Raw genomic sequence first — 22,819 nt, 5'->3', positions numbered from 1 at the left:
TTATACAATAATTTTTGCACAAATTTATTCACATTTATTATGTCTATCAATAAAATAGTCAATATTCAGGAACAGTCTTTGTTTGTTTTTCTCCCATCAGATGAGGAGGCAGAAAACGGTGAGCTAGACCTGAGCGGTATTGATGAGGACGAGATCGATCGGGTAAGTTTTGACCTCACTATGGTAACCACATGGTAATTTATTATTTGGTTCTATAAAGCTGAAATCTGAGAGGGGATTTCACATCCAAAAATAAATAATGGAATTGCATTGGAACAAAGTGGAAAGAGATGTCCTGATTTACGGTCTGTTTACCGTGATCTGAGGGAATATATATTTTGTTTTTTAAATCTTTTTTTCTATTAGTATATCCTGAATGAGAAGGAAGTTAAGGTGAAGACTGAACTGTGGATGCTTCAAAACGCAGACTACCTCAAAGAACAGAAAGGTGGAGAAGATTGAACTGTCCAGTTTGTTAATTTTACCCGTGACAGATTTTTTAAGAACTATGTGTTTGTTTTTCTTCAGAAAAGGAAGAAAGAATAGCAAAGGAAAAGGAGGAGGGTACATATAAAGAGCGGAAGGTAATAAGGCAATTCATAAATGACAGTTATAGCTGTGAGGGTCCCAAATGTATGCGTATACCTCCTTATTTTTGTCTCCCAGCCTAGAAAAAATTCAGCACGGAGGCGTGAGCCCATAAATGCCAGCACTGCAGATGAAGCCATTGAAAAGATGTTAGAGCAGAAACGCATCTCCACTAAAATAAACTATGATGTCCTGAAAGACTTGAACAAATCCAGCCCAAAAAGTCCCACTCGCCAGCCTGAAGAAGCTTCCACTGGAGCCAAAAGAACCCCCGTGGCCCGCCAACGGAAACCCCAACTGACTTCACCCAACATTGGCAAAACTATCAGCAGTTTTGGCAAGAGGTATGGAGTTGTAGGAGAAAGGTTTCTTATGTCTCTATTTTATTTCTGTTTTTCCTCACTCCCTAGTTTTTTTTTGGACCTTAAATCACACATTCTGATATAGAAAATCCTCTAAGCTCACCATCTGTCCTAGAAAGTTCCCACCATCACAGTCTAAGACCATATCCTATCCAAGCATGATGCGAAAAATATTTCATTTAAAAAACGTTTTATCCCAACTGCAATGAGTGACTGGACATTTGATTTGGTTTCTATTTCTTTTTCGTGTCGACCAAGGTTGCCCTGCCCCCAGAGAAATCTTATTGGTCAAAAAAACTCACTCAGCATAGCTGTAAATTAAACATCAATTATGATCTGATTGGCTGTGTTAGTGTTGTATTATGGAACATTTTGTAACCGGCAGATTACTTCAAATTGGAAAATTTTTGCGTTTAGAAAAAGTGGTTGCAAAGTGATCCTGTGTCTTGGAGTGTTAATGTGGACAGTTTTAAAACAGATCCACTCCTATTGATACACCCAGATTTTTGTTTGTCTGCCCACACCCTTTTTTTGGACTCTTTCCTGTAACCACCTCAAGCTCTTTTTCTCTTCTATGCTAACTATAGACCTACGGTTACACAATAGCAGGGTATATTACTGTAACTGTACCATGACCCCTGCTATATTTTCTTACTCTGTATCTTCATGAACATTTTACCATGTTCAAACAAGGTGCATCTGCTACACAGAGTCTGCCTTCTTTTCATAAACCATTGACATTTATTTAATATGATGAAAAATATGAATTTTCCTTTAACAAAAATACAAAGCAGTCTAAATAAAATTCCATGCTGCGTTAGTCAAGCATTTCCCAGATCACATGACTTTCTGGTTATTCTTACTTTTAGCATCTTGCTATACCTACAAATAGTATCATGGTATTACCATGGTTTTTGGATCTCAAAAGGTAATTTTGCTGATGAGATTTATAATGTGGGCTTTTTTTTTTGAAGTACCTTAAAGCACCATGTCAATACTGTGGTGAATGAGGAGTTTAGTAATTCGGTACCACAGTACATATCCAAGTCTCAAGGATTTATCATCTAATTATGTACTTTTTATAGTTGCATAATCATTGAGATGTACTCACATCATCATCAACTTTTAAATTCCCATGTTTACATTTTTTTAAATGCAGAATTAATAGTCTCAGAGAAAAAGCTAATTGGGGTCTCACTCATGACCCTCGGATGGAAAATCTCTAGAGCTTTGTGTGTCGGACTGCAAGTGTGAAAGGTCCTTATGTTTGCTTCTCTCTTTTTTTTAATGTCCTTTACCCTTTTGTGCCCTTGAGCACAGGGCAGGTCTGTTAAGAATAGCCAAGTCTATGCTAAATTAACCGTGTGTGTGAGAGAGAAAGTCCCATGCATATGGTCAGTCAGAATAGCCTCCTTCTGCTCTATATTTAGTCTCCTAAATGCTGGTATGGAACACATTAAAGTTTAGAGCACATATTTAAAGTGAGGCCCCACTGCGGCCCACTCCCTAGTACCCTCCTTTTTGGAGAATATCTGTGTGCGCTCTACTACCGTGTACACATTTCTACTTATATGTTGCTAGTCTTTGGCTTCTAGGTTGTCATTAGTCATGGTTATTCTCTTTAAGGAGAGGCTCTTGGTGGCCCTACACACACATATGCTCCAACAGTTTGTCTTGACACACTAAGGGCAATATCATGGAACAATGAGCAACTCTCTCTTTTCTCTCTCTCTCTCTCTCTCTCTCTCTCTTTGAGTGGCCAGTTTCCTCTGTGTGTGGTGTTTTTCTCGTTGATTGAATTCTTGAAGTGAACAGGATAGATCTTCTGAATCATTCATTCTGAAAGTAGCTTTTATGTTTGCTTTTTTTCTGAATGGAAAGGTGAGCAATCTGAACATCCTTTTAAAAGCCATTACACTGTTACCATGCCACTGTCTCTCTTCCAGTTTTCCCTCTTCTTACTCATAACAGCCTGCAGTCTGTTTACTGAATGGAGTCTACCTGAATGGAGGTGTCTGTATTATTCAGTGACTTGCCTTTTACCGCTCAAAGATGACCTTCCCTTTTTTTTCAGTTACTTAGACTCATTCTAGGGCTTGGCAATATAGCAAAAAAAAAAAAAAAAAAAAAAAAAAAAAAAAATATATATATATATATATATATATATATATATATATATATATATATATATATATATATATGTATATGTATATGTATATGTATATATATATATGTATATATATATATATATATATATATATATATATATATATATATATATATATATATATATATATATATATATATATATATATATGTATATGTATATGTATATGTATATGTATATGTATATGTATATGTATATGTATATGTATATGTATATGTATATGTATATATATATATATATATATATATATATATATATATATATATATATATATATATATATATATATATATATATATATATATATATATATGTATATGTATATGTATATGTATATGTATATATGTATATGTTGTGAATATTCAATATATCGCCGAGCCCTAACTTTTTTCAGGCTTCCATAAAGAGGTTTCCAGTCCTATTTCAGCTGACCCTGAATTTATCACAGAAACACAAATTAGGGCTACTCGGTGTGTGTGTGCGGGATGTTCTGCTGACAGTAAAGCCATTGTATTCCGTTCACTCCCACCCTGTGTTGCACACTGATGTATTGTGTACCGTGATACACAGACACGCAACCTCCCTTTTCTGCTTCTCTGCTGTATTTTTACAGCATATTCCCAGCATCCTCGCAATTACCTGAACATCTACCCATCTGTTGGTCTGTTCATCCCTCCATTCTACTGAACCTTAAATTTAATAAGTCTCTCACAATCTCTCACATTCTCTCAATCTCTCATCCAGAAATAGCTTGTATAATTGCCCCCTGCTGTTTTAACCCCCTCTCCCTGGCTCTCCTCCCTCCTTCTCTGGTCATTTTCTTGTCCTCTCAAGATACGCGCAGCTCAGCATTTATATAGAGCCATGGAGATTATAAAAGGTGTGTGTGTTTGTGAGAGACAAATGCCAACGGTTTTTATTATAGTTGGAGGTAGGGCTTTGTGAGAACCTGAGATGGATTGTGCATTTTTGTGGTCTTTTGTTCCTCCAACACTTCCTCCGTATCCATACATGAGACCATCTCATGTTAGACATTCACACCTGGAGTGCCAGAAATCGCCATCTCACACCATCACACATCTGGTAATTAAACAGTCTCCTCCTCTCGCTCTCTCAGACAGCTGTTATAGACTCTCTTCCCCAGTTTTTTTTTGTTTTTATCGTTCTCTCGCTTCCATCGCTCTTCCTCTGAGGTTCCTTCTGCTGTCGGCTCAGAGTTTCTTTCTTAATCAGCTTACTTGCAGAAAACCTGCATCTCTAGAGAGAGAGAGAGACAGAGAGGTGAGCTGTCTGCGAGATCAAAGAAAGTTGAGTTTTTCTCAAGGCTGAATTGACCCAAAAACGAGAGGAAGTTTTCGTCATCCTCGAGGAAAAGAGAAAGCCTCAACTCTGCCTGGGACCAAAACGTGCTTCTGAGATGAAGAGGCAGAGTTCTTGGGCACTGTTTGCTCATGCCTTCAAGCGTTCAGCTGTAATAGTGTCAGCCTGGTGTCATACTTTTTCAGCTCAATAAAATAAAGGCCTTTGTTGACATCAGCCATTTAGTCATACGCTGAGTGCAGCGCATGAAATGAAGGGGTGATGCAGAAGGTCAAAGTAAATGCTGAACAGTTTAAAATATTAAAGTGATCTGTAAAAAATCAAGTCATCACAACCACAAACCAAAGACTGTAATGAGGTCATAATTACTAATGGTAAGAAGAAAAAATAGATATAAAATATTTATGTAGTATCACAACACTGCAATGAAATTTCTCAAACTAAATACAAACTATTTTTGAAATAACATTCAGATATTTCTTGTCAAATAAAATCTTTTTAATTGAGTTAAGATTATGATTCTGAAAAGCATCACAATAAATCACAGTTTTGAATAACTGTCACTTAAAGAATTACAATATTATTGTATTGTGACCCAGATATCAATATACTGCATCACCAGGGCCCTGATTCCCACCTCTAATCATTATTGTTGTGCTATGTGTTTGAATAATTGACCCACTCAGTGGTGTGAACAATTTATCAGCCCTTGACGTAAATGTGAATCTGTGTGTGTGTGTGTGTGTGTGTGGAACAGACTGTTTCTCAGGAATAGAATGTTGTCACTGTGTTTTGGCTCTGACAGCTTGTTTTTATGCCAAGTACCGCACCGTTCCCCATCCCAGAATGCACTGTAGCCATCAATAGGACACTTGCATGCTGGGTCGTGAAGGACTGTCAACCGTGCGTGCATGTGTTACTGACTGAGAATTTAAAGGAAAAAATCGATCTATCTGTCTATCGTTCTGTCTGTATTTTTTTTTACTTTTTCTTAATATTGCCTTGTTTCTAATGTTCTTTCTTTATATCCGGTGCTGGTCCTACACTTCTGGGGGCCCTAAGCAAAACTGCCAGTAAGAACAAGTAATATTAAATCCAAATTATTGTTGACAGCTAAATAAATGCTTTATGGAAGTATTGTTCTGACACCATCTATCTGTCAGAAAAACTATAACACGCAGCTGAAATACTTTTCAAGACGTAATTTACTCACAAAACTAAAGCATGAAAAATAGTTTACCCAAGAAAGCTTAAGCAAACATACGGAAATGCATCAATAATTCTCTAAACTTTAGATTAATGGGCATTGTTTCTAAAGCATTTGACAGGAGTCACAGGACGGCTTGCATGACTGAACAGGAATGTGTTTATTTCTTATACATTAAACCACGCACAAGAACATTTTGATTATTGATGTACACCAATCAGGCATAACATTATGACCTAATATTGTGTTGGTCCCCCTTTTGCTGCCAGAACTGCCCTGGCATGGACTCCACTAGACCCCTGAAGGTGTGCTGTGGTATCTGGCAAAAATATATATTAGCAGCAGATCCTTTAATTCATGTAAGTTGCAAGGTGGGGCCTCCATGGATCGGACTTGTTTGTTCAGCACATCCCACTGATCCCTTCTTCCCATAGTGCACCCTGGTGTCATGTGTTCCCCAGCTAAGCGAGACACACACACCCGACCATCTATGTGATGTATAAGAAAACGTGATTCATCAGACCAGACCACCTTCTTCCTTTGCACCGCGGTCCAGTTCTGATGCTCACATGCCCACTGTTGGTGCTTTCGGCAGTGGACAGGGGTCAGCATGGGCACCCTGACTGGTCTGCATCTATGCAGCCCCATACGCAACAAACTGCAATGCACTGTGTATTCTGACACCTTTCTATCAGAACCAGCATTAACTACTTGACTTGAGCAATCTGAGCTACAGTAGCTCGTCTGTTGTCGGTTTACCACTGTTCCTTCCTTGGACCACTTTTTGATAGTTACTGACCACTGCAGACTGGAAACACCCCACAAGAGCTGCAGTAGCTGGAGATGCTCTGACCCAGTCGTTTAGCCATCACAATTTGGCCCGTGTCAGATCCTTACGCTTGCCCATTTTTCCTGCTTCTAACACATCAACTGTGAGGACAAAATATTCTCTTGCTGCCTAATATATCCCATCCACTAACAGGTGCTGTGATGAAGAGATAATCAGTGTTATTCACTTCACCTGTCAGTGCTCATGTTATACCTGATATTGACACAAACTGAAAATACATTTCATCATGGCATGGGGCATTTCTAACGAGAAACGGTTGACTAATATTGGACTAATACTGGACTGGAGTATTGTTTTTTTTGTGTGCTTTCTTTCTTTTTTTTTTTTTTTACAAAATTGTATTGGTTTAGCAAGACAGTTACAAAATACATACCCACTTTGTTTTTGGCACATTTTCTTTTTTTCCTGTTCCATATAGCTTAGTTTGGAAGCCATAGCCAAATGTCAAAAACATAGACTGTAAAAAAAGATGGACGACATTCCTTCACTCTCTTCCATTGTAGAAAAGTGAAGCCAATGTCCCAATATAGCGCTAATTACGGAGTCTGCGCAGTAGAGGGCATGAAGTGGAGCCACGGTATCAAGGCCCCACCCACACTCCTCATTATGTCGGTATGAAATAAACAGTTATGGAAATGTCCAAATTAAAGTTAAAGCTCCAATCTCCTCCTGAAGATCCCGAGAAAAGCCTGTTGGTGCCTTAGTTACTACTTCACTCAGAGAAGCTGTCAATCATGACGTCACCCCCATCCTCCCTTTTTATAGCATCAAATAACTAACTAAAACCAAACATAACATTTAAAAAAAAAAAAAAAACACTTGAACTTACACCAGCGTGACAAAACTAAAATACTACCTAAAATGACAGAAACCATCTTTGGAAAAAAGTGTAATTTGATTTAGTTTCTCGCATCCCATTTCATTACAAGGAGAGGGTGGGGTTTATGACCTATACTGGATCCAGCCCCCTGTGGGTTGTTTTGAAATGTTTTGGCTTCACTTTTCAGGACTTGTTCGGCACACTTTGTCAAAACGCATGTCATTATTTGCTGCACTGCATGATGTCCAAAACAGTTAGTAAATAAATATAAATAATTTATTAGAAAAAATTAATTTCAACATGACACCGCTAAAGTTAAATCCGCATTTATATTTGCATGTTATAAAAAAAGTTTACATTATATAGTGATATGCTACTTAAATCATCTTTGAAAGCAAGGGGGCCCCCTGGTGGTTTGCATATAGGGAGGACCGGCAATGGTTATATTCTTCTTTCTATCCTCCTTTCATTTTATCCTCCATTCTATCGATCATTCTCTCTTTGTCTTTGAGAGATTTTTGTTTTTGAGTTGAGTTTAAGATGCGAGTTTGAGTAGATTTGAGACGCCTTGTGGTTATATAAAGAGAACTGCTCCCATGAGAAAAGAATCTCTTCTGCATATTCAGATGTATCATCAGAAGAATCATATGATTCTGATTAGCGTTTATTTAGGCTGCAGGTTTAGTGCATCATATCCATACCTCATTTACATATCTTACATTCTTTGGAATAATGAGTAAATTCATTATTCGAACTGTGCCGCTGCATGTTGACTTGCAAATACTGAGATGCGTCTCTGGATTCTTCTGTGCTTGTCCTGCCCCCACCCCCCTCTCCCCTCTGTCTCTCTCTCTCTCTCGCGCTCTCTCGCTCTCTGTCTGTCTCTCGATCTCCCCCCTTCTGTTGTCACTTGAGCTGCCATGTTTATTCCTCTGGGAATTTTACAGTGAGAGATTTGTGGTAATTCAAGACAGGACTTGTCCATGTCTAGCACCACCTATGAAAATGTGCTAGGTTTTTTTATGCATTTTCGTTTCTGAAAAATAAAGTGAACACATTTTTACTGAATATACAGTGACATTTCATTATGAAGTGGGGGTTCCCTGTGGGTCTGTAAACTTGTGCTTATCTGGGTTGATAGAATTTAAATTGCGTACATTTAGGGAATTAATTTAAATAATGTGTCAAGATTTGCATTATAATAAGTCAGTGACTTTTAAGCAGGGTAGTGAATTGAAAAGAACAGATGAGGTAAATATTGAATGTTTTGGACTGTATAGTATGTACTGTAATTTTTAACCTTGTGCCCCCCCGTCCACCACCACCCCAAAAAAACTTCTTCTGAGCAGCTTTTATTGAGAAATACGCCATGTTCTCTTAATGATCTTGTCTGTCTCCAAGGTTACAGCCCCTGGTGTGTGCGCAGCCCTCTAAGAAGCTGGCCCTCGATCAGGTGAGTGAATTCAAATCACCGTCCGTCATACTAGCACATCCTTGGCAGGTCTCTGGATATATTAAACAAATTTTCCTTAACCCTCAAATGGCCTCTGGGCCAGAGCTTCACTTAGTTTATCCCCGGTGCAGGAAAACTGCATTAAGTTGACCTAGAAACGGGTTCTTCCTTTTCATGTCTAAATTAAGAGAATTATTTTGATCCTCCGAGCTGCTCCTAGATCAGCAGTCTGCGTCGATACTCAGAGGCATCATTTTAAGTTGGGGTATCATAAGCTAATGTACTGCCTCAGAAAGTGGGCCGCTGACGTCTGGACTCTGAGGAGGCCTTGATGACACATGCTCTTTTCTCTCGTCTCCTACTGATCCCTCGCAGTCGTTCTGGCCCTTAGACCGTTGGAGCTTTTCAGTGGCTCTGTCACTCCCTCCGGCTGTGTCATCCATGAGGCTTCATCTTTCTGTATATCAGGGACCTTGATCTTTTCTCCTCTGTCTTGTTTTTCCTCTGTTATTAAGTCAGTCTGTCTGTCTCATGACAGTCTCTGGTCTTCTCTCTACTACTTTTAAACTTCTGCGAGTGTATGTGTGCAAGTGTGAATACATAATCGCCTCCCTCTTATGAACCCAGAGCAAAAATACTACCCCTGGGGGTCAATACTCAGGTAGCTAAGCAACCTCTTGCCATCACTTGGCAACAGGAAATGAAGCTTTGTGATTGACGGCTTTCCTTTTGTCCCTCAGGAAAAGAAACGGTTCATAAATTCACTAACAAGGTTGTCTGTTAACTCTGAAGCTAACTTGTAAAGATAAGTGTGTTTCTCATTTAACGGAGCATTATAATACCTTTATCTTATTGTGCACAATTCATCGACGCTTGTTATTATTCCAAAGAGGAAACATATTCAGAATTATTCCGAATTTCCAATCATTTCCACCCCACATTTTCCCCCTACTTGAATATTTAGTTTCACTTGGAAACATAATGACTGATGCAAAAAGGAGCCTGGAATACCATTTCATGTTGACTTTTTTTCTCCAGAAAGGATCTGGTGCTCCAGTGGCCATTCCTGCTGCCCCAACCCAGAATGCTATTGTTGTAGAGAGCGGACCGGTGGCGTATGAAGAACATGCAGATGAAGATGATGAGGATGAGGAGGACGAACACTGTGTCAGTGCCGTGGAGTTAATGGGCAGCACTGGTAAGTAATGCAAAAAAGTCTTACCTTGACCTGTAGGATGAATTTTTAACTTTCGCAAAGACTTATTCATTTAGACATTTTAGTATTATTTATATACTATTATAGTATTTATTAATATGTTGAATTGGCTTTTATTTTTATATTCTCAGTTTTCATTTTCATTTGAGTAATTTTGTATTTTTTTTTTATTAGTTTTATTTAAAAGAGTTCTATTTAGCTTTGATTTATTTTAGTGTAAGTTTACATGTTTTATCAAATTTGTATATTTTAATTTATTTGCAGCTTTATTCCAATTAATACAAACTTTTTAATAGTTTTACAATAATAATACTGCCCATATGCGTCACTAGGCCCCTTCAACATATGAAACTGGCGGGAGGCTTCGGCTTCGTCCCGACTTTTAATCTGCGTTAATCAGCGTGTTCTTAATAGAGCGCACGTCAGAAGCAGAGGTGTGTGCGTTGATCTGAGCCTCATTGGTCTGTCACCGCTCGTCATTGTCAAAATATTTGAGAAAATCAATCAAATCAGAGTAGACGGGCTTAATGTTCACACAGAAACTGCTGAGGCTGAGCAAGCATGAATTTTAGCAGCACGACTCGACGTCATATTTGACAGCTGCTTCTTTAAGTCAGAAATGTTTAACAAATGACAAAAATATTCAGCCAAATTAATAAACTTTTGTCTAATTTCGCCATTTTGATTTGAAATAGGTAATGTCATTTATAATATAATTAACAAACAAGACATATTAACAAAGCCGTTTATTTCATATTAGGCATAAGATTAATAGTAATGAATGTGTGCATATTGTAAATTAATAATTCCATTTGTAGCTCTCAGTAAAGTTTTTTTCAGCTTGGATTGGGCATAAGATTAGTAATGAATGTGTGCATATTGTGAATTAATTGAATACATTTAGTTACCTAGCTTTCCTGTTCGTCTTCGAAAATGATTCATAAAACATATAAATATCAGTTAAACATATGTTTTACTGTCTTCACTGACAAAAATGGAAAAACTTTATCAGTCATATCTGCCCACTGACATGGTTTTCAAGTTATTATGCACATATGTAGATCATAGAAATAAATATTTTCTTGAGGGGCCATGCCCCCGAAACAAAATAATAAACAGCCAATATTCTAATATGCATACTAATAAGCTACTAGTTAAAGGTGAACAATGTAGGATTTTTGCAGTAAAACATCCAGAAACCACTAGGCCAGTGTTATATATTTTGTTCAGTTGAGTACTTAGAATATCCCAAATGTTTTCAACTATTTGTAAATCGTGAGAAATTGCTATTTTAACCAAGGAGCCGGGACGTGTGAGCTTTGCGTGTGAGGGAGTCGCCTGTCGATTGCGTCATATCTGCGTCACCCTCGGTCTCCGGTTTTATTCAGTGAAACACTTTACTCTCACTGCAGTGTGAACAAGTGTCATAGCAGCTGCTGAGCAAACGTCATAACTTCCTTTTCAACACACTCAGATATATCTAATACGATAAACAGAGCTGCGTTACCTCACACTCAGCACTGGAGAAGAGGAAGTGCCGCCGGCAACCGTGTCATAATAAAAGTCCCGCCAGCGACTATGCCATAATAACAGTCCCGCTCTTCAATCGCTCCTGCGGCCTTGCTCAGCTCCACAACACTCGCTCCTGCTCTGCTTCAGACTACAGTCATGTTAATAATCGCATCCATGAACATGATTTCTGCCCGAGTCCTATCCTGACTGTTTCCCACCGGCTGTGAGGTGAAGACCACATGTCCCGAGATTCTGCGCTCAAACGTGGCGTCATCAAACTACGCCTTTGTTTTGAACAGGCGACCTCTAGTGGACGGAAAAGTTACATAGTGTAGCTTTAATAGTGAGAATTTGACACTAAACTAAAACAATGTATTGAAGTGATACTGCTGATTGCCATGAATATAGCCATTGTTGCTGATATGGCATTAAATCATAAATAAATAAATAAATGGACCCTAAACTAAAGTCTTTTTTCATACCCTCACTGGGGGCTGAGCCCCCCTAAAATGAAAATCCTAGAATCGCCCCTGATACTGCCTTAAGGTGCTTTAAACATTTTCTAACCTATTATAGTCCCCAAATATAAAAAAAGCTTGATTTTTCTCAATTAAACTTCATATTAATGTTTTCATTAAGAGCTTTAACCTTACTATTTTATGTGCTTACAAGATCATTAGCGAATGTTTACTCAAAAAAGTTGTGTTCTGAATATTTAAGAAACTATTTAGACATAATATTGGCTCCTTTTGACATTTTACGCTCTTTGCATGATTTTAGTAGTTCAGAAAAGAGCGTTAAGTTTTGTGCTAACCTTTCTGCTTTCCTGTCTACAGATTACGGCTATGAATTAGATGATGACGATGGCTTCTGAATCCAGGGTGCCTGTGGGAGCACCAGTGGAGAGGACACGCTAACACTTAGCCTGCTGCTTATTTTGACCCCAAAACACAACCGCCATCTCACTACTCTTGGTGTTCGTGCTTATGTTTGCGAGATGCGAAGAAAGACAGTGAAATGTACACACAACAGAGGAGAAGAACTACAGCTAAACAAGAACAAAGACCCCCACCTTGTGTTTGTGCTTTTCAGGAGGTGCATGTTCTGAGCTCATGTGCACTAAGTAACTTAAACACCATTTAAACCCACACTAACAGGAGTATGCGAGTAAATGGATGTGTGTGTGTGGTGACTGGAAGAGATGATTCTCTCTCTCTCGCTAGCTAACTGCATTACTGTGTGTTTTAGGCTAATGATGACATATGATCTTGCACATCTAAAGCGATTAGCCCGCACGAGGCTCAGGCCTCTGTGTGGTACAAACGTGTGCATGTACACGTGCCTTTTACAATTGCAGTATACAGGCCTGGAGTAGTATAATAATTTTTAGAGCCAAAGTGTTATTCTTTAAACCAGAAATAGCTTTATGTGTTCAGTATTCAGAGTGAATTATGGGTGTAAAATCTGATTAGTGACAGTGTTAAATTTTGCTCAGCTACTTGGCTGGTTTCCTAGTGCCTTTTTTTAATTTGTATTATTAAATTACCCTCTGGTCCGATGGATTTTCAATTTGGGGCTAGTTAAAGTTTTTTTTTAACTTAAGAATAATGTTTAAAAGCTACTTTGTGAATATATAATTATTTTTGATTTGACAGTTGCTGCTTTTCTGGTTTATGGAGATGAGTACTTGAAAAAAATTCATTCCAGATAAATGCTGTTAAAATGTCATTGGTTTGATCTTATTATTACTGTTAAATATTTACAAAATGCAATATATATATTTGTTTTCAACAGATAAAGGAGATATTTACAGTATTGGATTGTTTCGAAATGGATTGATCATTTAATATTGGTTTGTTAATGAGGAAGAACATAGGATAGTTTTAATAGTATTATTCATATATGTATACTCACTCAGTATCAGAAAATTGGTGCTCTTTGAGAATGTTTTACTTTATTTATACTTTAGTTCTCTCCCAGACTCAAAGATGAGTAAAATTTAGAATACACTATTTTTTCTGTTAGAAATGTATTTGAGGGGTTTATTCTGTCAGTCATGCCACAACACAGCAGATATTACTGATGCAAACCCAAGCCACTTAGATTTTAATGAAGCTTAATTACAGTAATAAGTATCCGATTGATTAACATCATAACCATCTTAAAATGTTAGGAAATGCAAAAAAAGAAACCAGTTGGACAGTGATCTCAATTTGTTCTGATTAAACCATTGACCCAAACATCAAAATTTGCATTCGATAAAGTTAAAGTCTTTGTGAACTCTTGCGTGTAGCCTATAATAAAAATCTTCCTCAGGACTAGCTCTGAAGTCCATTAGAGCCTGTGTCTTGTGGAACCGATTGGTTTGGTCTTGCAGCAGTAATGGCGACAATATAACAGACTCAAAAAAGTGTTCAGTAAACCTAATAGTATTTATGGACAAAGAAATAAAGAGTAATCATAATAGACTACGTCTTCTGTCTTTATTTCTCAGTGTGATCGCTGTGTATTTTTATTCTTTTTGTCTGCATGCTGTCTGAGTCCTTCGACACTATGACCTAAGACAGGCTATCTTCACTGCCAGTGGGTAAAACATTCTGGGAATAAGGCAATGTAAGAGTTGAGCATCTGTTTTTAGGTTCATGTGCTCACGGCTGTTGTGTTTTGGTTGGCATAGAAACATGAGCAGTAGTAACTAACTGTAAGATCCCCCTGGATGAGACCCTAGAAGTGGCCTCACTCTTGTCTCTGCAGGGCAAGGGCTGCTGGGAGTTGAAGTTCTTTGGGCCATCTGTATTTACTGGGTGTAACGTGGAGGTCTTTGGTCTTGCCTTACAGGCTAGTAAAATCTCTGAGAGGAAAGGAACTCTGCAACAACAAAGAAAAAGTGTTTCGGTACATACACTTTCCTTTCTTTTATATGTTAGATACAGAGACTATACAGTGTATTTAAATATTTAGCCTGCCCTGTGATCCTAATGGTAGGTTATGGTGGTTCTGCATCCTTTGGGAGGAAATCTGTCTGGAGCTTTGATCAATGTCCACACAGACCGAGTGAAATGAACATGGTCAACTCACCTCTTCACACTTCTGACTTTCTCATTATCTGTTTTTCACTGCTCTTGAACCTATTACTCTGACCTTTCGATATCACACATGAGAAAACAGTGCTGATCAGAGATCAGGCCTGATGGGAGAGATTGTGGGTTAATCTGTTGAAACATGTGGGAGAGACAGGATTTCCCAAGATCGTGAGAAAGGTGAGAAAATGAGCTGAGGGAAAGAGAATATTGATTGATTTTGCTAATGAGAGGATTTTTGCCAGGCTGTTTGGGAATGTATGGTGACTATACCCATGTTAAAGACCGACACACACACACACACACACACACTCTGGTCAGTTGACCGTTCCTGTCAACAAAAATAAGTGCAAACTAATCTGTAAGTAACCTTTCCTTTTTTTGGCATTAGAATGCAGAAAAGGTTTGGGATTGCTCTTCTTGTTATACATGTTGTTAAAGGTAGAGGGCAGTGTTGTTCAACGTAGAGTTAAGTTTACATTAAATATTATTAATTTATATACGAATGTATTAAAAATATGAATATAAAGTGTTTTCTCTTTTTATAAAACAAAAGTAAAACTGATCTTGAGTGAGTCAATAGCCAAAGAGTGTATTTAATAGTGCTGTATAGCCTATTCGCAGAATATTTGTCTTTATTTATGTCAGTGAATTATGGGTAGTGACGAAATTGAATCGTGATGATCGAGCTTGCCACTACTTTAATTTCTAATATTTCCTTAATTTACGTATATCAATATATTATTAATTATTTTCTCATTAAAATACCGGTGTTACTCATTTAAAAGGAATTAAGATCAATTTAAATAATGCATTTACCAATACGCTGGGATTTAGCCAGTGTCACATGGATGATGACGTCCTTGATTAAAAGTTTCAAAAAGGAAATGCTTTTGGCTTTTCTTTCTCCAGGTTATCTTACCGTCGCTTCTCTTCCCAAATGAGTGTTGTAATTTGTGAGTACAGAAGTTCCAGTGTACGAGAGAGACACTTTTAATGAAAGCGAACGTATGGAACCTAAGTTAAAAGTTCAAGTGATCAGGGAAATGTTTATGATTTGGCGCGTAAGTTAAACATGAGGTGCTCTCGCGGGAGAAAGAGAGTGGTTTTGATTTGAAATGTAGATTGACGATAAATGAATCGTCGTCATCATGTTTAACTAAATTAACTATATAATTTTGTTTTACCCAAATGTATATCTAAGCAATACTGTTGGTGGTCAATTTATATTTAATTTAAAGGTGTACTCATTTATTTGACCTAATTAAAAAGCTATAGCCCATAAGAAATTAACAGTAGCCTAAAATATTAATTCTTGCACACGACATCAGATAAATACTCTTAGTGCCTGAATTCATTGCAAAATTACACATTTCTGAGTGCTCATTTAGGGAGCGATAGCAAAGGTATTTAGGTTCTATACGTTACTTAAACCACAAATTAAATTTATATATTGAAATATTTTTGTAAGCTTTAAAGTGACATTTGACTCAAAATTGAGTTTTAGGTTACGTGAATTATTGTTTTCCAGTAACATCACTTACCGCTTTTCTAATGTTTTCATGGCAGCAAAATGGCTGAATCATCTGATGATCAAAATCCCTTTAACTGTCCGATCTGTCTTCATCTCCTGAACAACCCAGTAACTACATCTTGTGGGCACAGTTTCTGTATGAACTGTCTTAATGAGTGCTGGGATTGGGATGATCAGAAGGGAGTTTACAGCTGCCCCCAGTGCAGGCAGACTTTCACCCCAAGACCAGCTCTCAGCAGAAGCACGGTGCTGGCTGAAGTTGTAGAGAGAATGAAGAGAGAAGCTCCACAAGCAGCAACAGTCTATTCTGTTCTCAGTTTTCCTGTGTCTGGGGATGTGGAGTGTGATATCTGCTCAGCGACCAAACTAAAAGCCATCAAGTCTTGTCTGGCATGTTTGGCTTCTTACTGTGAATCTCACATCCAAACCCATTATACATCTCCTGCGTTAAAGCGGCACAAACTGGTCAATGCCTCACCACATCTACTGGACCAGATCTGCTCTCAACACGATAAACTGCTGGAGCTGTACTGTTGCAAAGATCAGCAGCTGATATGTGTGCAGTGTGCTTTGATCAACCACCAGAGCCATAACATGACTTCATCTGCAGACGAAAGACAAAACATACAGGTAGGGCTACTGATTTGTCTGCTTAACCATTTTGTATCATTAAAAAGAGTCAAATTTGACTATACTTTCTATCCAATTGAGGGTCTGTCTGGTTTCACACACCGATGTGTCACATCATGATCAGTTGTAATCCACCTCTAACTGATGTGCTGGACATAATTATTACAAATAATATTTTATTTTTAACACTAGTAGATATTATACTTGGTATAATGGGTTTAAAAACACTTTTTAGTGCATTGAATAGCCAAAAGTAATACAATATTTTTATATTTATTTGATATTATTATTTTGAATAGACACTTTATTCTGATGTGTATTGTTTTTTTTTTTATGTGTGTATTATTTTCAAGTTGTTTTGGAAGAATGCATCCTTTGTGCACCAAGCAATATTTACTGTACTTTTCACTGTTTGGAAACAATTTTCATAACACATAAAATGTTGTTACAGAAGCTTAATACCAGATTATTATAAATTCAGTCACAGGGACAGCTGAAGAAAACTTTGGATACCCTAAAAAGGGAAATGCATCAGCGAAAAACAAAGGTACAGGAATTAAGACAGGCCATGAGATCTCATAAGGTAAGTGTATTGTAGAGCATTATTAATTTTACCACAATGTACAGCATTTGCAGCTATATGATAATTATTAGAATAATTATAGACTATAGTGTAGAATATTATACTATAATAATATACTAATCTAAAGTGTACTATTACAGTCAAAGCATTATAATAGTCAATTTGAAGGGAATTGTCCCTGCAGTGTCATTGAGGAAAGCAAATGTTCATCATAGTATTTTATATCACCAAAATGTTGTTGTTTTTTGCATGTAATGTTACAGTCAGAGCTGAATCAATGGGGTGTTCCTTACAGCCTAAAGCTCTGTCTTTTCCCTCTGTCATCTAACAGCTCTCTGCACAGGCAGCAGTGGAGCACAGTGAGAAGGCATTTACTGAGCTGATCAGCTCCATGGAGAAAAGACGAGCCAAGATTACAGAGATGATCAGAGCTCAGGAGAAAGCAGAAGTAAGCAGAGTTGAGGAACTCATACTAACTCTGGAGCAGGAGATCAGTGATCTGAAGAGGAGACGCAATGAACTGGTGCAGCTGTCACAGGTGGAGGATGACATCTATTTCATTCAGGTAACAACTTTGACATTAAACACTCTGGTCTCTGGTCTGCATCGAAAGTCATTGCTTGAAATGTTTTATTAATAATTTCTGCTTTTTTCCATCTGCAGAATTTCTCCTCTCTTTCCCACTACCAATGTTCAAATTTGTGCAACATCTCCATCAGACAACATTTGACGTTCGAAGAGATAGAAACCGTCATCTGTGAGCTGAAAAGTCAACTGGAAGATCTCTGTGAACAAGACATTCTGTGGATCTCAGAGAAAAGTGAGAGAGCTTTTAAATATCTTTTTTTATATCAAGCTATTGTCTTTAACCTGATTGTTACAAAGAAAATTTATTTAATTTCATTGTTTTTTTTCATTTTCTGTTGAAAAATTTGGCAGATTTGAAGCGTTGGTTATAATGTCTATCAAAACAAATTTCAGAGCATATGCCGGCAGATTGTCATATTTTTTTTTTTTGCGCATCTTAATAGTTCCCACTGTCCATATAATGGTGAATAATAAGATAACTGAATGTAAGTCCACATTTTTTTCAATTTTTATTTTATAACAAAAACACACCATACACTGAAATATTCTTCGTGTTTGTTTAGATTTGCCCTCTCAACCCAAGACCAGAGAAGAGTTCCTTATATGTGAGTTGCTCTGTAGTGTAAATGTCAAAATACCATGCTTAAAGTGATAGTTCACCCAAAAATGAAAATTGTCATCATTTACTCACCCTCAAGTTGTTCCAAACCTGTATGAGTTTCTTTGTTCTGCTGAACGCTAACAAAGATATTTTGAAGAATGTTTGTAACAAAGCAGATCGAGCAACCATTGACTACCATAGTATTTTTTTCCCTACTATGGTAGTCAATGGTTGCTCGATCTGCTTGGTTACAAACATTCTTCAAAATATCTTTGTTAGCGTTCAGCAGAACAAAGAAACTCATACAGGTTTGGAACAACTTGAGGGTGAGTAAATGATGACAGAATTTTCATTTTTGGGTGAACTATCCCTTTAAGTACATGTTTAATTTCTTTTCTTTTTCAATAGATTCCGCTGAACTGAATCTGAATAGTTCATCAGCTTGTATGCATCTCTCTGTACAGAACAAGTCTGTGTCAAAGCGTGATGCTTATTCATTCTATGCAACCCCTGGATGCCACGTGTTGTGTAATGAGAGTCTATCAGGGCGCTGTTATTTTGAAGTTCAGTTTGGAGGAACAGGCTGTTCCATTGTGTTTTCATATGACCAGATTAGTGGAGAAGCTGTTAAATTTGGTTGTAATAACAGATCCTGGAAATGCGACTTTCCAGCAGCTAAACTTTATGTAAAGCACAATAGCCAACAGACTAAAATTAGCTTGGTCTCAAAAATTGGAGTGTTTCTCGATCAAGTTGCAGGAGCTGTGTCCTTTTACAATGTCTCTGATAAAATGACCCTCCTTCACCAAATCCAGAGCACATTTTCTCAACCCCTCTACCCTGGGTTTTCACTTCAAGATTGGGGATATGGCTCATCAGTGACTATTTGTGATCTTCCAAAGCAAAATAAGTAAATCTAATCTGTTCTAGCAGTGATAGTTTGTGAGTGGACACTACATTCGATGCAAGAAAAATCAAGTTTTTTTTTTTTTAATCTTCTTTCTAAATTAGGACATTAATTGGGGGGAGACTTGGGCTGCTCAAATAAGTGATTTTTATTTATATATATATATATAATATAATTTTTTTTTTTTTTTTTAATTGATATAAAACTTTTTTTTTTGAAAGTCTGCGTCTGTTCTTCTTGTTTTTGTGAGATCCAGTAAGGTGGTACAAAATTGTACTCACTATCTGCTTCTCAAACTATTTTGACCAATTCCCTATAATATAGTGGATTAAGCATGAACTTCCATTGTGCATTGAATGTATTCTGAATAATAAATTACTTTTTACAAACTGAGATATTGTTTGTAAATATGTTCCAAAAGAACCATGAAATGAATGTGCCTTGGTTTTGCAGAATACTTTTTCATGTATTGTCGCAGATACTTCTATCTGAAATTACATACAAATCGGAAATACTGACAAGTAATTAGGAAACCGTAAAATTTCAAGCTTTAATTTACTTTTACAAAGTGGTATAATAAAGCTTGGCAGGTGCCGCCTGACTTGACCCCTTCTTTGTGTGTGTGCGTGTTTAGATTAAGAATGCCTGGGATATACTGAGATATCCTGTAGTAAGTACAATAGGGAAAGCTTGATAAAGACATTTAAACCTTCTTTCTTCTAAACAGCACATCCTCAGTCAAGCGTGCTGGAGCAGGGGTTGTACCAAACCTCTTTGTGCAGTCAGCATTCTTAGATTCCAGCACATACAACAGGAGCGTGCACTTTTGTTTAATCAATATTTTCACTCTAAACTACTGACTGTGGACTGAGGCCTTAGGTTATTATTAAAATTATGAATTTCTTTGAAGCTACTCTTAAACAATGCGTATTTAAAAACTCAATGCAAATAAAATTTAATTGATATGACACTCTGAAACCGATGGTAACACTCATTCTCTTTCTCTCACCCACATACACAAAGCACAGTGACATAAAGGGAATAGGAGGGGGCATTAAAAACTTTTTTGCTGTTTATATTGGAGCATGATAGCCCATAAATCAATCAAACTCCTGCTTTGATCTGGGTTTGTTTTAGAGTATCTTGTTGGAAGAAAAGAGTTTTTTGCCTGAGGAAATCCATACCAGCCTTAGTCTCCTGTTATGGATACTCAAGAATTCATCATTCATCTATCAGATAAAAAAAACAGACATACACCAATTTGGTAAGATGGTAACTGTAACTCAAACAGCAATAAATTAAATGTATGTAAAGCTGCAGTGCGCAAGTTTTGCCTCTGTCGCAATTTCTGTTTGAAACCTGCAACTGCAGTTATTTGCAGAATTATAGTAATTGATTTTGGATAATTTTTAACCAAAAATAGTTACGGACTGTAGAAGAAAGAAAAAAAAAAACAGATTCTACTATATATCTTCACATTATGGATTTTATGATGCTCAAAGTTATCTAAAGATATTATATATATATTATACATTGTATTATTTTCCCCAGTTGGATATTACTGTTACGCCTTACTTTCTGAAATTATTAATAATGGCAATTTTATTGTATTGGCATCTAATTTTCAACAGTAAGACATAGTGTATAAAGAAAATCTTTTTTTAAGGTTTATATATCTAATATTATTCTAATAGTGGGTAAAAAAATGACAATACAAACTATTTTACAAATATAATTTGCTTTAGTATCATGACAATATAAAATGAAAAAAATATTTTTTATGCGGTTCCTGGACAACAAAAAGTTTGAAGCAAATTGAAAGAAAATGTAAAACTGTTTGTTTGTGTACAGCTACACCTGCTGGTAAATGGAGGAATAGAATAACTTCTCTCTCAATTTTAATTCAAAAGAGCTTTATTGGCATGACAAATTGTACATTGTATTGCCAAAGCATTTATAAATAAATAAAATAAAAATTAACAAAGTAGAGGTATTAAACAAGTGTGGAAAAACAGGGGGCAGGGGGAAAAAAAGATAAAGAAAAAAAGTGTATATACTTTAAGTGGTGAATGTTTGCATATGTGTGTGTATAAGAGTGTGTTTGCGTGTGTGTGTTTGTGTGTATGAGTAAATGGACGCATGACTGTTTGGTCGACTCTTCCCTCTTTTGTGGCAGGAATTGATGTATTTTGCTGCTAGTGAAATGCAGTCTCTCTTTTCGCCAAGTAAATATTGCGCTTGTGCATCATTCTTCAACATTTTGAAGTTGGGACGATCTCTCTCTCTCTCTTATTCTGAACATGATCACTCATCTTTTGTGAGGTTCTCTCTTTATCCCAAAAGGGCCTGTGCGTAGAAATCTGCATAAATTATAATCTTTTCATATTCAAATAAGTCCCACTCGTCGTTAAACCCATGAGGGGTTAATGATGAGAGAAAGCTTGTTAAGGCCAGGCCAATTAAGCTGCAGAAGAGCACCGTGTAAAGCAGGGCAATTAAAGACTAATTACGAAGAATTTTCTTAATTAATTCCAAAAGGGCACATGTGTGCGAGACCTCCCAAATGATGGTTACTGTTATAAAATCACAGACTGTGTACATAAAAAAACACACGCACATCCCTATAATATCTCTCAGTTCTCAGAAAATGGGTCACCATCAAAGAGAAACTGGAAAATAGAAGCATAATGAAAGATTTCTGCATTAGAATTAACCACCAGAGACTTGCAGTTTATAACAGCTGTCCTGGCATACAACACAGTCTGATATATATGCTAAATTAAGATTTTAATATGATTATAGGATGAGTGTGATATTATTTGACAAAATACAGAACATCTCAAAGCTCAAGGCATGATAAAATCATTTTTAAACAGATTTTTTAATCTGATTTATTCCTAACAGCTTTGGATAATGCTGTCAACAGAGCTGCAAATGGACCCTTCTTCGCACCCTTTTTGAAAATGTCACTTAATATTGTGCTGACAGTGAACTCACAATCAGTTAAAGGCATATATGCAAAGCACAGTATGAAGAATTATTTAAACAGTGTTTTAAAGTTTGTTTGGTTAGTGTATTAAAACTCTGAAACATTAAAAGTTGGGTTTTCATAAACTCTCTTCGCATCCTAAAAGCATTAATTCATGTATAAATATTTTTTAAATGGTACATATATCCTCTGTGGAAGTCTCATGACCAAAAATATTTTTGTCCAATCATTGCATTCGGTCCGACTTTGCAGGCTTTGCTCTGGCTGTGTGCGTTCATGTATTTTGGAGGAGGCGTGGCTTTGGAGACGCTCTGAAGGGAGGATAGGATGTTGTTTTTATAGCTAGCTTGCCATTGCTAGCCTCTCCGAAATTTCCTGCCATATATTTAATGTTAAAGTTGAAAATTAAATCT

At 36.9% G+C, this 22,819-nt stretch overlaps 2 protein-coding genes across 2 annotated transcripts in view; both read left to right on the top strand.

Moving 5' to 3' along the window:
- brf1a (BRF1 general transcription factor IIIB subunit a) overlaps nucleotides 1-13,961 on the top strand; it is a 57,989-nt gene extending 44,028 nt beyond the window's left edge. Inside the window, exons 13-19 of the mRNA XM_079842599.1 lie at nucleotides 101-162; nucleotides 367-448; nucleotides 529-584; nucleotides 667-932; nucleotides 8,715-8,766; nucleotides 9,805-9,964; nucleotides 12,331-13,961. Of these exons, the coding sequence (XP_079698725.1) occupies nucleotides 101-162; nucleotides 367-448; nucleotides 529-584; nucleotides 667-932; nucleotides 8,715-8,766; nucleotides 9,805-9,964; nucleotides 12,331-12,368 (716 nt within the window). The 3' untranslated portion in view covers nucleotides 12,369-13,961. The remainder of the gene's footprint in view (nucleotides 1-100; nucleotides 163-366; nucleotides 449-528; nucleotides 585-666; nucleotides 933-8,714; nucleotides 8,767-9,804; nucleotides 9,965-12,330) is intronic.
- A 2,186-nt stretch (nucleotides 13,962-16,147) lies between these two features.
- ftr81 (finTRIM family, member 81) lies at nucleotides 16,148-19,424 on the top strand (the record flags this gene model as incomplete). Its single annotated transcript, XM_079842256.1, has 7 exons — nucleotides 16,148-16,738; nucleotides 17,226-17,321; nucleotides 17,653-17,886; nucleotides 17,985-18,141; nucleotides 18,353-18,394; nucleotides 18,473-18,514; nucleotides 18,919-19,424. 7 exons carry the CDS (start codon nucleotides 16,148-16,150, stop codon nucleotides 19,422-19,424), a joined length of 1,668 nt encoding a protein of 555 aa, XP_079698382.1.
- Between the last annotated feature and the right edge of the window lie 3,395 nt (nucleotides 19,425-22,819).

The sequence above is a fragment of the Gobio gobio genome, assembly GCF_949357685.1.
Source record: "Gobio gobio genome assembly, chromosome: 18".
Classification (NCBI taxonomy): Eukaryota; Metazoa; Chordata; class Actinopteri; order Cypriniformes; family Gobionidae; genus Gobio; species Gobio gobio.
Note: the sequence above shows the minus strand (reverse complement) of the source record. Positions and strands in the feature narration are given on the sequence as shown.